This window comes from Peromyscus maniculatus, chromosome 2, assembly GCF_049852395.1.
Source record: "Peromyscus maniculatus bairdii isolate BWxNUB_F1_BW_parent chromosome 2, HU_Pman_BW_mat_3.1, whole genome shotgun sequence".
Taxonomy (NCBI): Eukaryota; Metazoa; Chordata; class Mammalia; order Rodentia; family Cricetidae; genus Peromyscus; species Peromyscus maniculatus.
This window is the reverse complement of record NC_134853.1, coordinates 91,292,076-91,305,646: the sequence shown is the minus strand read 5'-3', so window position 1 is coordinate 91,305,646 and position 13,571 is coordinate 91,292,076. Positions and strand designations below refer to the sequence as shown.

Sequence of the window (13,571 nt, the reverse complement as noted above, 5' to 3'; positions counted from 1 at the left end):
ACTCTTAATTTTTCTGGACCTCAATATCCTTCCTTACACAATTGTGATAACAACATTTAATTTAATGTGCCTAAGAAAATTAAGTGAATAAAGCTTGGAAGACACATAAAAGATTATCTGGAGGCAGAGCCAGGCAGATCTCTGTGAGTTCGAGGCCAGCCTGGTCTACAGAGCAAGATCCATGATAAGCATCAAAACTACACAGAGAAACCCTGTCTCAAAAAAGATTATCTGGCTTATTGGTAGAACTTATTGGTTAGCTATGTTTACTACTATACCAATTTTCTTTGGCCTTCACCACAACAAGAAATGATCAATCTCATTATCTTTACTTTACAGACAAAAAAAAAAAATGGAAACTTGAAATCACACAATAGCAACATCAGAGACAGAAGTATTCAATTTGTTTATATATAATGAGCTTCCATCATTTATGTTGTATAACCCAAACTATCATAACTACACAAACAAAGATGTGCAAGACAGTGTCTTCCCTTAGGGAGTTGAAAGACTAAAGAAAGAGAATGGTCAGAAGCGCTTATTTTTCAAATGCAGGGAGGGCAAAAATATGCTTGTGTGCAAGTTATTAAGAGGTGACAGAGAGACTCTCTAACCAAACAAGCAAAATATTATGGGGATTTACAGGGAAGTTCACAAGTATCTGTTGACTCAGAAGAGATACAGGTACAATAAAGGTTAGTGAGGGTCATTTGCAGGTAGAAAAAAAGCTCAGAGGTGACTATGGGAAATTACAGAATATGAAGTATGGCTGAGAGCATGTGAGCCTCAGTGTTGGCTATGATTATTTGCTCTGGTGGAGTGCACAAATGGTACCCATTAGGTTATCACAGGGAAGAATGAAGAATGGTCTGTGGACTATGTGTCAGGAGACCTAAATTTCAATCTTGATTCTGTCACTAGCTCACTAGGGGAATATCTGCTATATATTTGTAGTGGTGTCTTTATAAACTAGCAGGAGTGAGTACTGGAATGATTGTGGATGACCCCAGAGGAATTCCAGTAAGAAAGCATAGCAAAATACTGTGTAGTGACACGGCATGCCTATTGAGCAGGTGATGATCAGAGAATGGACTTGCTCTGGGTCCCATGGTGGTAAGATGGTTGAGTCTGCACTGTAATTCAGATGTTCAGTTCCAAATCCCATGCCTTACCCACTTTCATACCAGGGAGCACACCATACCCCTCCCACCCTCAGGTATCATGTAAGGCCATTTATAAACCAAGTATTTTTGGGAAATATCCTGCAAGCTCAGCAACTCTGTACATACTTTATTTTTCATTTTAATTGAAGGCCAGGGGTCAATCAGAAAATTGCTAGGTTAGTGCTCATCTCTTTGTTCTGCCATTTCTTATTTGAACTTTTGCCCATTCCTAAACTCTGAAGGCCTAGTTTTCTCTCCTGTAAAATGGATTAATCATGGCATAATTATTTCATTATTGAATTCTCATGAGACAATTGAGAAGACTGCACAATGTTTGTGAAGCTTCTATATTGTGTCAAGATTTAACTCAGAGTCTACCAATGAGAGGAAGGTGTAACATAGGATCTTTAGAATGTTGCTTTTCTTTTTCTCCAGGCAAATTCTGGAGAGAAAATACCTCAAACTTCATGATCCTCAAAGGAAATAACAAACTCACACATATATCTTCCTGTTGTTTGACACAATTAGAGAAGTAATTGTGAATCAAGTTAAAGCTTTCTGGTTTTGAATCACCCTTGCTTTATGAGAACAGCAAGGGCAAATTTTATAGTAGTGTTTGCCTATATAAAGTATTATACACGCACCAAGAGTAGGGGGCGGGGGGCTCTTTGTAAGTAAAAGAGAGTAGAGTTATGTTGGCTTTGTGGGGGTTTAGACAACAAATCTATATCTCAGGGCATTCAAGAGTGCTAGTTAACATATCAGTAATAAAGGAAATTTTAACAAGTTTACACATTAATGTACTAATTTTTATCAATGCTAAGAATCTCCGATTAAGCATGGATTGGACACATGCAGCAGTATAATGTATGGCAGCAATCATATTTAAGTGATTATCTAAATTAGGGTTCTCTGTCTGTGAAGACATACCATGACAAAGGTAACTTTTATAAAGGAAAACATTTCAATGGCTTTCAGGTTCAGAGGTAGTCCATTATCATCGTGGCGGGAAGCATGGTGACATTCAGGCAGACATAGTACTGGAGAAGGAGTTGAGAGTTCTACATCTGGATCTGCAGGCAGCAGGCAGAAAGAGTGACATTGGGCCTGGCTTGGGCTTCTGAAAACTCAAAGCCCATCTCCAGTGACACAATTCTTCCAACTTTAACAATGCCATATCTCCTAATAGTGCAACTCCCTATGGGGGCCATTTTCCTTTAAACCACCACAGAGGCAGAGAGTACAGAATGAAGGGCTGAGATGTATGAAATAGACAAGGATGATGTGATGGTTTGAATAGGAATGCCTCCCCTTCCCCCCAGCTCCCAGTAGACTCATGTGTTTGAATGCTTGGTCCATAGGGAGTGGCACTATTAGGCGATGTGGCCTTGTGGGAGTAGGTGTGGCCTTTTAGGAGGAAGTGTGTAACTGTGAAGATATATTTTGAGGTCTCCTATATGCTCAAGACACACCCAGTGTGACAGTCTCTCTATGCTTCCTGTGGATCAAGATGTACAACTCTCAGCTCCTTCTGCAGCACCATGTCTCTCTGTATGTGCCACCCACCATGACAATAATGGATTAAACCTATGAACCTGTATGCCAGCCCCAATAAATATTTTCCTTTGTAAGAGTTGCCAAAATCTTGGTGTCTCTTCACAACAATAAAACCCTAACTAAAACAGAAGTAGATAAATGTTCAGGGTTAGTGAAAAAATGGAAACAAGGAGAAAAAGAATGGCGAAAGCAACAGTTGTGACAGCAAAAGAACAGATAGGAAAGTAGGAATCAGGAAGAGATAGGAAAGGTCAGCAGTAAGGGAGACAGTAAGAAGGCAAAGCGGAAAATGAAAGAAAACAAGAAAAGAACGAATGAATAGAGGAGGAAAAATAGGAAAGAAGAGGAGCAAGACTTGTTTTAAGACCAAGTCTTAAATATTGAGTCTGGGCTTGTCCTTGTCCATCTTGACAGAAGAGTTCAGCAATGCTTTTAAAGCAGGGGTCCAGCTGTGCTCTGTTAGCTTGCCTGCTTCCAGATTCTCCTGCTGGGAAGACAGAGATGCTCTCTGCAGATTAGAACCGGCCAGTGATGTTTCTTTCTTCCTTGCCTAACAACTCGCCCTTGGAAACATTGCTTCTGGTTCCTGCCTTTCAATTCTCTGGAAATAAAGAAAATAATAAGGGAGAAGATGAATTGAGATTCTTTTATATTTTCACTGAAAATGACCATGGACGGGAAACTTTTCTAAGTCAATGGCTCTCTTGTGGGGTTTTACATTTCCTCTGCACCGGCAATCAGCACAACCAAACACTGTCTCCTTTATCTTTGGGACCCCTTCAGAGCCTGGTGCAGTGCCTTTTCTTGTCGTGATGACAAACAGATGTTTGTTAAAAGAATGGCACTGCTTTCCTGCTGCCCTTCTGGACTAAATAGAAAACAGCAGAACAAACAGGTACATTTTGTTGATGTTTGACTTGAGAAGACATGTGCCAGGATTTAACCCAATGAAAGATGAAATGACCAAAGTTTGGAGAGGTAAACGATTGGCTTTAAGTCACTCACTTGACTGAGAGCAGAGCCAAGGCTATCGCCACCCCAGGTATGCAGTTTTTTCTCTGGTACAGCATTTCTTTTTAATCTTTTTGGTAAGTCTGTATAATCAAAGGAAGCAAAAATTTCCACTAACCAATGTATAGTTTGCTATAAATTAGACATTCTTCAGTGACTTAAATGCTTTTAATTTATGTATTAAGTGCATAAATGCCTCTTTTCATACAGAAGCCATCACTCATGGTACTTAATGATCATTATAGAAACCCTTTAAATGATCGTCTGATTTATCTTCAAAATGCAAACACACAAACAATTTTCTATATGTCAAAAATCTTTCTGTAGAGACATATTTCCAAAAATGTTGTAAATGAGTGTAATGGTTAATAAAGAACATATTTGTGCTATACCCATCTGCCTAGAAATAATTTCACACTCATGGTCTTGTTTTATTTTTATAATACCAATAAAAAAGATGAAGAAACAGAGACATAGAAGCTCTGATGCACAGCCAACAATCACAGGCTTGTTTTGTTTTGTTTCAAATAAGATTTAGAGCTAAAACACCAGACATTGCTGTTGATTTAGGAGCTGTTCAAATGACTGGGGTCTGGAAACCAGTCTGACCATGATTTTAGAGCTTCTCGTAGTATCTTTGGCTTTGTGATCTGTGTTTCTTAGGCTTACTTTTCTCTTCTGTAAAATGAGTATTCATGTAAGATCTCATAGAGTTTTTGCAAGAATCAAAGATCCTACATAGAGAGTTCCAAGCTCAAAGTAGGTGCTCAGCTAATCTAAGCTATCATCATGTGATTAAAAACCCCTTCTCCGCACTCAGTGACTGACAACTTCTATATTTCTCCATTTCATCTTAGATGTGCAGACAAGATTAGGTTTCTGCAGTCACAGGAAATGCATTTTTACATTTGGCAGCAGTTAACCTGCCCCTTCTTTCTTCAGAGTGTAAAGCCATCCACTTCTCAGTTTAAAGACAGTCGATGCTGATTCATGCCTTTGCCTCATCTCCTGTCTAATCCTATTTCCCCATCAGAGGAATGAATTTTCTGCCAGATAGTCTCCTTTATAAAAGCTGTTACATTTGTGATTTTTTTTTAATTCTGTTTCAGCAAGTCAAGCTTTCTCCTGTAGAGAAACATAAAGCATCAGCAACTCTGCTTGGTCCTGAGGAGAGTCAGAGCACCAAAAATAGTCGACGAATAAGCTGAAGTTCTGACTTTCCTTGGAATAAAAGAAGACATAGGCTTCCCTCTGCTCTGGGGACTTATGAGCATCAGGAAAATTGTTCGGTCAGGAGGATGCTCTCGAGACAGGATGCAAAGAGACTGGATGCTTAGGCTGGGCTCTGTTCCTAATTTAGCATTTGACCTTGGATGGAAGAGGTTACCTCCTTTTGGAGCCTCAGTTTGCTCAGCTATAAAATAAAGAAGCTGAACTAAATGATCTCTAAGGAACTCTGAGCTCCTGAATTTTATTGCGTCTGTGACTGAAAATCTGTCAAAGCCCAAAGGAATTAATTTTAATGATTGGATTTTTGACACTGTTGGGGGTATAGCTGAGGCACATAGTCAGGCTTTCAAATCAATTTACCTGGTGAACCCCACCGCTGCCTAATTGTAGAGAAGGGTATTTCAACCAATCTACAAATAGACTGAATCATAACTTAGACATGTCTGTAGCCAGAGGTATATATTAAGCAGAGATGTTTTATGGGACGTAATTGCATATGGCCAGCACAGGAAAAGCTAGCTCACTTGTCATTCTATAACCTAAACCCTCTATTACTTGTAAAGACTGCATTCCACTTTTTTGCAAAAATGGAATGAAAAAAATTACAAGTCAACAAGCTGATATCTTCTCTTTTTATTGAATGTTGAATTTTTTAAATTTTATTTTATAATTAATTTAATTTTACATATCAGCCACTGATTTCCCTGTCCTCCCTCTTCCCACCCCCCATCCTTCCCCCCAAACCCACTCCCCATTCCTATGTCCTCCAAGGCAAGGTCTCCCCTGGGGATTCAACCCAGCCTGGTAGATTCAGTTGAGGCAGTTCCAGTCCCCTCCTCCCTGCACCAAGGCTGAGCAAAATGTCTCAGCATAGGCCCTGGGTTCCAAAAAGCCAAATCATACACTAAGGACAGGTCCCAGTTGCACTGCCTCAGTGCCTCCTAAATAGTCGACCCACCATCAGGAGGTAAGCCGGCCGGCCTTGATTTATGTCATCCCTGTCCAGTCTGAGGGTTGTCTGTTTGTCTGAGTGTTAAATGTTGTTTGTTTGTCTCCGCGCCTGCGTCTGATAATCTGTCTGTGTCAGTGGATCTGAAAGGGGGGACCGACGGGTCTGGACTTCGCCACTGAACCCTGGGAGACGTCCTAGGGGAATCTGGGAACCTGGAAGACGTTCCACGGTTCATCTGAAGTGCCCTCTGTGGCACGGTCTGAAGACCCCTCTGGGGGCACGGTTTTTCTGGTTTTGCTTTCGGTTTGGAACCGAAGCCGCGCAGCGAGTTTTAGTCTTATTTATATTGGTCTGTCGTTTTTTTTTGTTTTCTGTTTAACCGTTCTCCTCTTAAAAACAGCCATAGGACAGACTGTCATCACCCCCTTGAGCCTCATGCTTAAACACTGGTCAGACGTAAAGAAAGACACGAGCCAACAACAAAGGAGTCGTAATCAAGAAAAAAAAAAAAATAGATCACTCTTTGCGAGGCCGATTGGGTTAAAATGGATGTAGGATGGCCTCGTCAGGAAACCTTTAACCTCAGTCTTATTTCACAGGTGGAAAAAAAAAAAGTTTTTGCTTCCAGTCCCCATGGCCACCCGGACCAGGTCCCATACATTGCCATGTGGAGACTCCTGACAACAGAACCTCCCCCATGGGTTAAGCCGTTTCTCTTCCCCTCAGCCCCCCGGCGGCAGCAGCGCTCGCCGAATCCCGGAGCCGAGGAAGCCAGATCGGCGGATCCCTCCCACTCCCTGTTCCTCCCTAACCCCACACCAGCAAGTCTTTTCCTCTCCCCGCGGGCCGCTGCTCCGGCGCAGGCGGGCGCGCGGGCAGGCTTGCAGGCGGGTGCGGGAAAAGGAAACGCGCAGGCAGGGCTGCCGGGAAGCTAGGGCGCTGGGACGCCCCCTGCCCAGTCCCCGCAGGCCGTCAGCGGTGATGGCGGTGGCGGCGGCGGGTGCCGGAGCTCCCCGCGCCTCCTCCCGTCCGCGCGGCCGCGGCGCGGTCGCGGGGGTCCGAGACGGGCTGGGGGGGGCTCCCCTCACTCCCCGCTCTCCCCGGCTGTCCATGTCTCCCGTGCGGGCGGAGGAGTCCGCCCCGCCGGGCCGTGGTTTTCCGCGTGGCGCCTAACAGCGGACTTGGAGCTGGTGCAGACCAGGGGAATCTGATCGCGGAGGCCCGGGGCGGCGCGGACATGGGCACCAAGCAGAGTGGCCCCGCCGCCAACGGCCGCACCCGCGCCTACTCGGGCTCGGACCTGCCCTCCGGCGGCGCGCGCGCGCGCGGCGGCCCCCGGCGCGGCTGGCCGGGACCCGGGCGGCGGAGGCCCGCGGCGACACAGGCGGGGCCAGGGGCGGGGCCGGCGACCAGCCGGACCCGGGCGGCGGGGAGCCAGCGGCGGCGCAGGCGGCCTTGGTCCCGGCAACGCCCCACAGCCGCTCGCTCGGAGGGGCGGTGGATAGCGCGATGGGCGGCCGAGCGGCACAGTCGGCAGCGGCGGCGCAGGCGGACACGGGATGTGGCAGGGACACGCAGGCGGGGCCGGGGATGGGGTCGGCGAGGGACCGCCCCCTGGCCGGCGACCCACAGCGATGTGCCACGACCGGCTCCGGCCCAATATGGGAAAGGTGACTAGGGGGCGTCGTCACCCATGGACGCCGAGTCACCCCGCCCCGAGTGTTACAACCCCCCCGACAGCGCCGGAGGGACCGGCGGCTCCTGCAGCGGCCCCCAAACAGCGGAGGATGAGTTCCTGCTTCCTCCCCAATTGCCGGTCGCCTACGAGAAAGGCGGGACAAAGCAGCGAAGGTAGGGAACACCTACATCTCTGGCCAGTTGCTCTTAGCGGGTCTCCAGGGGCTCTAACCCCCTACCGATTGGGCTCAGGTTACCAGAAAGAGACGCCGGCAGCGCGTTTTTTAAAAAAAGAACTTAGAGAGACACGGAGGGAGAGGAAAAACAAACAAAAAAGTCCTGGCCACTGTAATGTCTCAGGGACAGGTCAGAGAGGGAGTTAGGAAGTTAGGACGGGAGATCAAAAAAAGAACACTGCTTGACAAAGACAAAGTGCTTACTGTAAACAGAGAGGACATTGGGCTCGTGACTGATCAAAAAAAGCCTCAAGGGTCTCGGAGACCTAAGCCAAGGGTCCTCAATCTGGAAGATTGGGGAGGTCAAGGCCAGGAGACCCCCTCCCCCCGACCTAGGATAACTCTCAAGATTAGGGGGCAGCCAGTGACCTTCCTAGTGGACACCGGGGCTCAACATTCAGTCCTGACCCATACCGGAGGCTCTCTCAATGACCGCACAGCTTTGGTCCAGGGGGCCACAGGTAACAGGAGGTATCAAAGGACCACCGAAAAAAAAAAAAAAAAAAAAAAGGTTCAGCTGACATCTGGACAGGACCCAAAGGGAGCCCCCTACAAGTCCTAGCCCTTTAAACTGTTCGTGGACGAGAACTCAGGCTTTGCAAAAGAAATGTTGATACAGAGACTGGGGCCATGAAAGCCCGGTAGCTGCAGGATGGCCCGCCCCCCTGTCTACATGTGGTAGCCATTGCTGTTTTGCTCAAGGATGCAGGGAAACTGACTTTGGGACAGCCATTAACTGTGTTATCCTCCCATGCGGTAAAAGCTCTGGTCCAGCAGCCCTCAGATCGAATGGTGTGCAGACCAGTTGTCTCCCTCAACCCCGCAACCCTGCTGCCTGGTTCATGGATGGGAACAGCTTCCTCCAAGAAAGAGAACGGAGGACTGGAGCAGCCGTCACCACCGAATCGGAGATAGTTTGGACCTCACCACTGCCACCTGGAACATCGGCCCAAAAGGCAGAGCTGATCGCGCTGACCCAGGCCCTCCGGATGGCGGAAGCCCGGAGGACCAGGAACTAACAAAGAAAATGGGGGCGAAATAAAGCCCTGAGCGACACGCTTACATCATAGATGGACAGAGGCCTTGCCTACCAAGAAAAAAAGACCACTAACGTGGTAACCAAAAAACTCCTAGATGACATCTTTCCCAGGTATGGAATACCCCAGATATTGGGGTCAGACAATGGGCCCGCCTTCGTCTCCCAGGTAAGTCAGGAGGTGGCCAGGCTACGGGGGATCGATTGGAAACTTCATTGTGCATACAGCCCCCAGAGCTCAGGACAGGTAGAACGTGCAAATAAAACCATTAAGGAGACTTTAACCAAATTAACGCTTGCAACTGGCACTAGAGATTGGGTGCTCCTACTCCCCCTAGCCCTTTACCGAGCCCGGAACACTCCTGGGCCTCATGGCCTAACCCCGTTCGAGATCATGTATGGGGCTCCCCCACCAATTGTAAATTTCCTTTACTCTGATATCTCCTCTTTTGCCACTAGCCCTCCAATTGATGCAAAAGACGGTGCAAAAACCCCTGCCTGCCGGGAGCAACTGAACCGCCCGGTGATGCCTCACCCATTCAAGATTGGGGACTCTGTCTAGGTCCGACGCCATCAATCCAGGAACCTAGAGCCGAGGTTGACGGGACAGCGGCTTGGGTCCACACGTCACATGTAAAGACTGCCAAGGAACCCGACGAAGCTGAGGGCACCGAGACATCTAGTTCAACGCTCTCCAAACCCACTAAAGATAAGACTCACCCGGGGGTCCCCTTGATCCCCCTAATAGTCCTCCTGACATAAGGAGGGACATCACCAGAGAGCCTGTTTCCCTGACGCTGGCCCTGTTACTGGAAAAAAATTACCATAAACAAAATAGCTGCTGGGGTAGATACAGGGACTGCAGCCCTTATGGAGACCGGCCAATTCAGACAGCTCCAAGTAGCCATGCTCAACAAAAATGATTTAAAAGATAGTTCCAAAGGTCACCGTGGTTTATGACCCTTGTCTCCACCATTATGGGCCCCCTAATCGTCCTCCTGCTCATTTTATTGTTTGGGTCATACATCCTCAACAGATTGGTGCAATTCATCAAGGATAAGGTTTCTGTTGCCCAGGCTTTGATCCTAACCAAACAATATCAGAGGCTCAGACAGTCAGAGATAGAGCTAACCCCTTATTCTCCATCCTAAAATGAAAGATTTCATTTGGTACAAAAGAAAATGGGGGAATGAAAGACCCCCGCTCCATTATGAGGATATGGGGCGTTGGGCCGATGTTATGCCCCCCCCAATAACTTGGCCTTAGAAACGCCATTCTGCAGGAATCAGAAAAACAGGAGTTCACAGCCATAGCCAGCTACCCGGCCTTGACAGAGATAGCTATGGCCAGCCTTGAGAGAGATAACTGTGGTCAGCAGCCTTGGGAGTAAGACAGTTGATATTTTATGGCGGGCCCCTGGCCTTGAGGAATAAGCAGCTGGCCTGGACAAGGCCAAATCAGCCACACACATATGACCCCAAGTTCACCCTGGCCTTCTTTGAAACAACCAATAGGGACCCTGTAACTATGCTTCTCGCTTCTGTAACCGCGCCTCTGCCCCTGGGATCCCATAAAAAGTCCCCCTTGCCCTAGGAAAGCGCGCAAGTCCTCCAAGAGACTTCGCCCCAGGTACCTGGTCTAAATAAACCCTCTTGCTTTTGCATCTGATCTGTGGTTTCGGTGTGTTCCTTGGGTTTGGGGTCTCTCCCGGAGAAAGATCTCAGCCGGGGGTCTTTCAGTTCAAGCTAATCAACCATCTCACTTATCCAGAGGGTCTGATCCAGTTCCATTGGGGCTCCTCAGCTATTGGTTCATAGTTCATGTGTTTCCACTAGTTTGGCTATTTGTCCCTGTGGTTTTTCATATCACAGTTTTAGGATCTCTTGCTCATATAATCCCTCCCCTCTCTTGCTGATTGGACTCCTGGAGGTCCACCTGGGGCCTGGCCGTGGATCTCTGCATCTGCTTCCCTCAGTCACTGGATGAGAGTTCTATCATGACAGTTAGGGTGCTCGGCCATGCGATCACCAGAGTAGGTAATTTCAGGCTTTCCCTCAACCATTGCCAGTAGTCTATTGTGGAGGTATCTTTGTGGATTTCTGGAGACCTCTCTAGCACTCTGCTTCATCCTATTCCTGTGGGGTCTTCATTTATTATGGTATCTTTTTCCTTGTTCTCCCACTCTGTTCCTGATCCAGCTGGGACCTCCTGTTCCCCTAAGTTCTCTTTCCCCCAACCCTTGCCTCCAAGCTGATATCTTGAACTTATCTTGAGAAAATGGATTACATGTTATGCCCTGAGGACGTCTGAATTTAACTCAATGCCAAACAGTTTTGGCAATCACCTCTATGGTGCAATGATGCTATAGGAGCTGACAAAAGAAAGGACACATAATAGACCAGACATGATAATAGAGATTCATCCTTATTTCCTTTTAGAGAATCCCTAAAAATATTCTATGTGCATTCACTTTTGGTACCCTTATAATCATTGTTTTTAACAGGTAAAAGATTGCTCACTTTTTGTGTATATGGATGAGAAAATTGGACTTTGAAGAAAACTAATTACTAGAGTTAGTTGCTTGGTCATTACAGGTGTGCTAACATTGAGTTGCTGTGGTGGTCATCCAATGTTGACATATTTAAATTTCCATATTGTAGATGAAGACACTGACTGAGTCTCAAAGAGGTTAAGGATTCAGCTAATGGCCACAGGACTTACAAGTGGAGAAACAGAACCTCCCACTCAAGAATACTTGGCTATGCAAATCCATGTTGCTCATTTTTATTACTTTATCTGTGGACCTGTCCCAACTTCATATTCAGCACCATGGCAGAACTGAGGCATGGCCCAATGACTATACTCCTCACTGCTCTTGGATTCTCTCTCTCTCTCTCTCTCTCTCTCTCTCTCTCTCTCTCTCTCTGTATGTGTGTGTGTGTCTCCTTCCTTTCTCTCCCTCATATTCCTTTGTGTATTATTTGTCCATTTTCTGAAATTAATTGAGAGTCACACATCATGCTTTGCTGTTTTCAGTAACCAGGGACTTTTACTTCCCAGTGGTAGCTAATTTGCTTTTAATTTTGGACAAATCTGGACAAGTCTGAAGAAAACTGAAAGTAAATCTGTATTTTGTGTGGTGAGTGTCTACTCCTAAGCATGGTACAGTTCCTGATATACTGACTGGCTTAGAAAAATCTTCGTCAATAAGGAGTCAGATTTGTCAAATTAGAAGAAAAACCAACTTGAGTCTCTGGAAGAAGGGAGAAGAGGTGAGGCGAAGGGGTTCTAGGTATTTTGCAAGCAATGAGTCTGGAAGGATTCTCATATACCCATCCTTCTCATTTTCTCTTTTCCCCAATCATTCTTGTATCTATGCTATGGAAGAAAAAAATGTATTATTTAAAAAGAACATTCCTGTCAAATATCTGGACTATCGAACTAATTTATTGGTAGGTTGGGAATAAGCCACATAGGCCCTAACTACAGAACACATGATAGATTTTGAGGTGGTGCATCTACAAAAACTTTTAAAGACAGTATTCCCTGACAAAATAGATTTGTCTCCTTTCCTATATTTCTCACTTGCAAAGAAAGAATGTTATCAAAATATTTTTATCTTTTTAATAGCCACAAAGTTGTTCATCAGTTTCACCCATATCCCCCCTCTGGGATGCTCAAATCCACCAAAAATGAATAGAAAATTAATGTTTCTCTCCAAATGTTTCCATAATCACAGAGCAAATAGTTGATTTCACCAAGATAAGAGTATAAAATCTGAGCTTAGGAAGAGGTTTCTGCCACAGTTATCCACATCATTTATCCTAAATTCAGGGACTGAACTAATTACTATAATGAAACAAATTTGTATTACAGTACCTTGAAGTTTGAACTATCTGTACAATGTACACACCCCTTGATTATTATTCACCCCTGTGTTGTTTTGGTGCCAGGTCTGTAGAGTTTCACTTGAATATAACACTTTTTTTCAAAGTGCTTTCCAAATATTGTGACTCAAGTCAACCCAAGTTGAAATATTTTCTAGACAAGTAAATTTGTTTAATTACCATGTTCCAAGAACCAGTTTTCCGCTACAGCCCATATGTACACAGAATGGATGGACTGTTACCAATTTATGCATTAGAGTTCTGTTTCGGCTTCTCTTTTTTAGAATCAGCATTTAATTGGTGTTGATTGCAAAGGAGAACACATCAGCCTGAATAAAATGCAAGAGATGAGGAGTCTAAAATTTGCAAATGGATCCCAACTTAACCTATAGAAAAGCTGTATTTATATACAGTATAGCAAGAGTAGCTCAAAAGCCTTAAATATTTGTGATGGAGCATTATTTAGTGGAGGATTATCCTTTGTTCTGGTTTCTCTTTATTTAAAAAATGAAATTAATATGGTTTATAACTGGTAAATTAAAATTGCACATGTTGTGAGGTACAATATGTGTCAATTCATATAAAGGATGTCTAATGATTAAATCAAGCTAATCAATGTATTTATCATCTAGTTTGCCTATCTAAGTTAAAGTTTGCCTCAAGAGAGATCCTTTTAACAGTATTTTATAAATTAAATTTATTCTTCCTGCCAGGTGATGGTGGTACAGACCTTTAATTTCAGCACTCGTCAGGCAGATCTTTGTGAGTTTGAGACCAGCCCGGTCTACAAGAGTGAGTTCCAGGGCAGCCAAGGCTACACAG

The 13,571-nt window shown here is 45.3% G+C and overlaps 2 protein-coding genes across 2 annotated transcripts; both read left to right on the top strand.

Annotated features, from left to right (window-relative positions):
- The first annotated feature begins 6,906 nt into the window (after nt 1-6,906).
- LOC143271877 (uncharacterized) lies at nt 6,907-10,530 on the top strand. Its single transcript, XM_076564367.1, has 2 exons — nt 6,907-7,583; nt 9,322-10,530. The coding sequence occupies exons 1-2, from the start codon at nt 7,151-7,153 to the stop codon at nt 9,375-9,377; spliced, it is 489 nt and encodes a 162-aa protein (XP_076420482.1). The 5' UTR covers nt 6,907-7,150; the 3' UTR covers nt 9,378-10,530.
- LOC143271876 (uncharacterized) lies at nt 7,592-10,530 on the top strand. The gene is made up of 2 exons (XM_076564366.1): nt 7,592-7,764; nt 8,590-10,530. The coding sequence occupies exons 1-2, from the start codon at nt 7,607-7,609 to the stop codon at nt 8,843-8,845; spliced, it is 414 nt and encodes a 137-aa protein (XP_076420481.1). The 5' UTR covers nt 7,592-7,606; the 3' UTR covers nt 8,846-10,530.
- Nucleotides 10,531-13,571: the final 3,041 nt, after the last annotated feature.

Excerpts from the sequence above, each read along its gene's own strand:
- LOC143271877 (XM_076564367.1), top strand. The coding sequence starts at position 7,151 with ATGGGCACCAAGCAGAGTGGCCCCGCCGCCAACGGCCGCACCCGCGCC. Across the intron at positions 7,584-9,321 it reads TCCGGCCCAATATGGGAAAG|CCCTCCAATTGATGCAAAAG; the intron begins GTGACTAGGGGG and ends TTTTGCCACTAG.
- LOC143271876 (XM_076564366.1), top strand. The coding sequence starts at position 7,607 with ATGGACGCCGAGTCACCCCGCCCCGAGTGTTACAACCCCCCCGACAGC. Across the intron at positions 7,765-8,589 it reads GGCGGGACAAAGCAGCGAAG|CTCTGGTCCAGCAGCCCTCA; the intron begins GTAGGGAACACC and ends ATGCGGTAAAAG.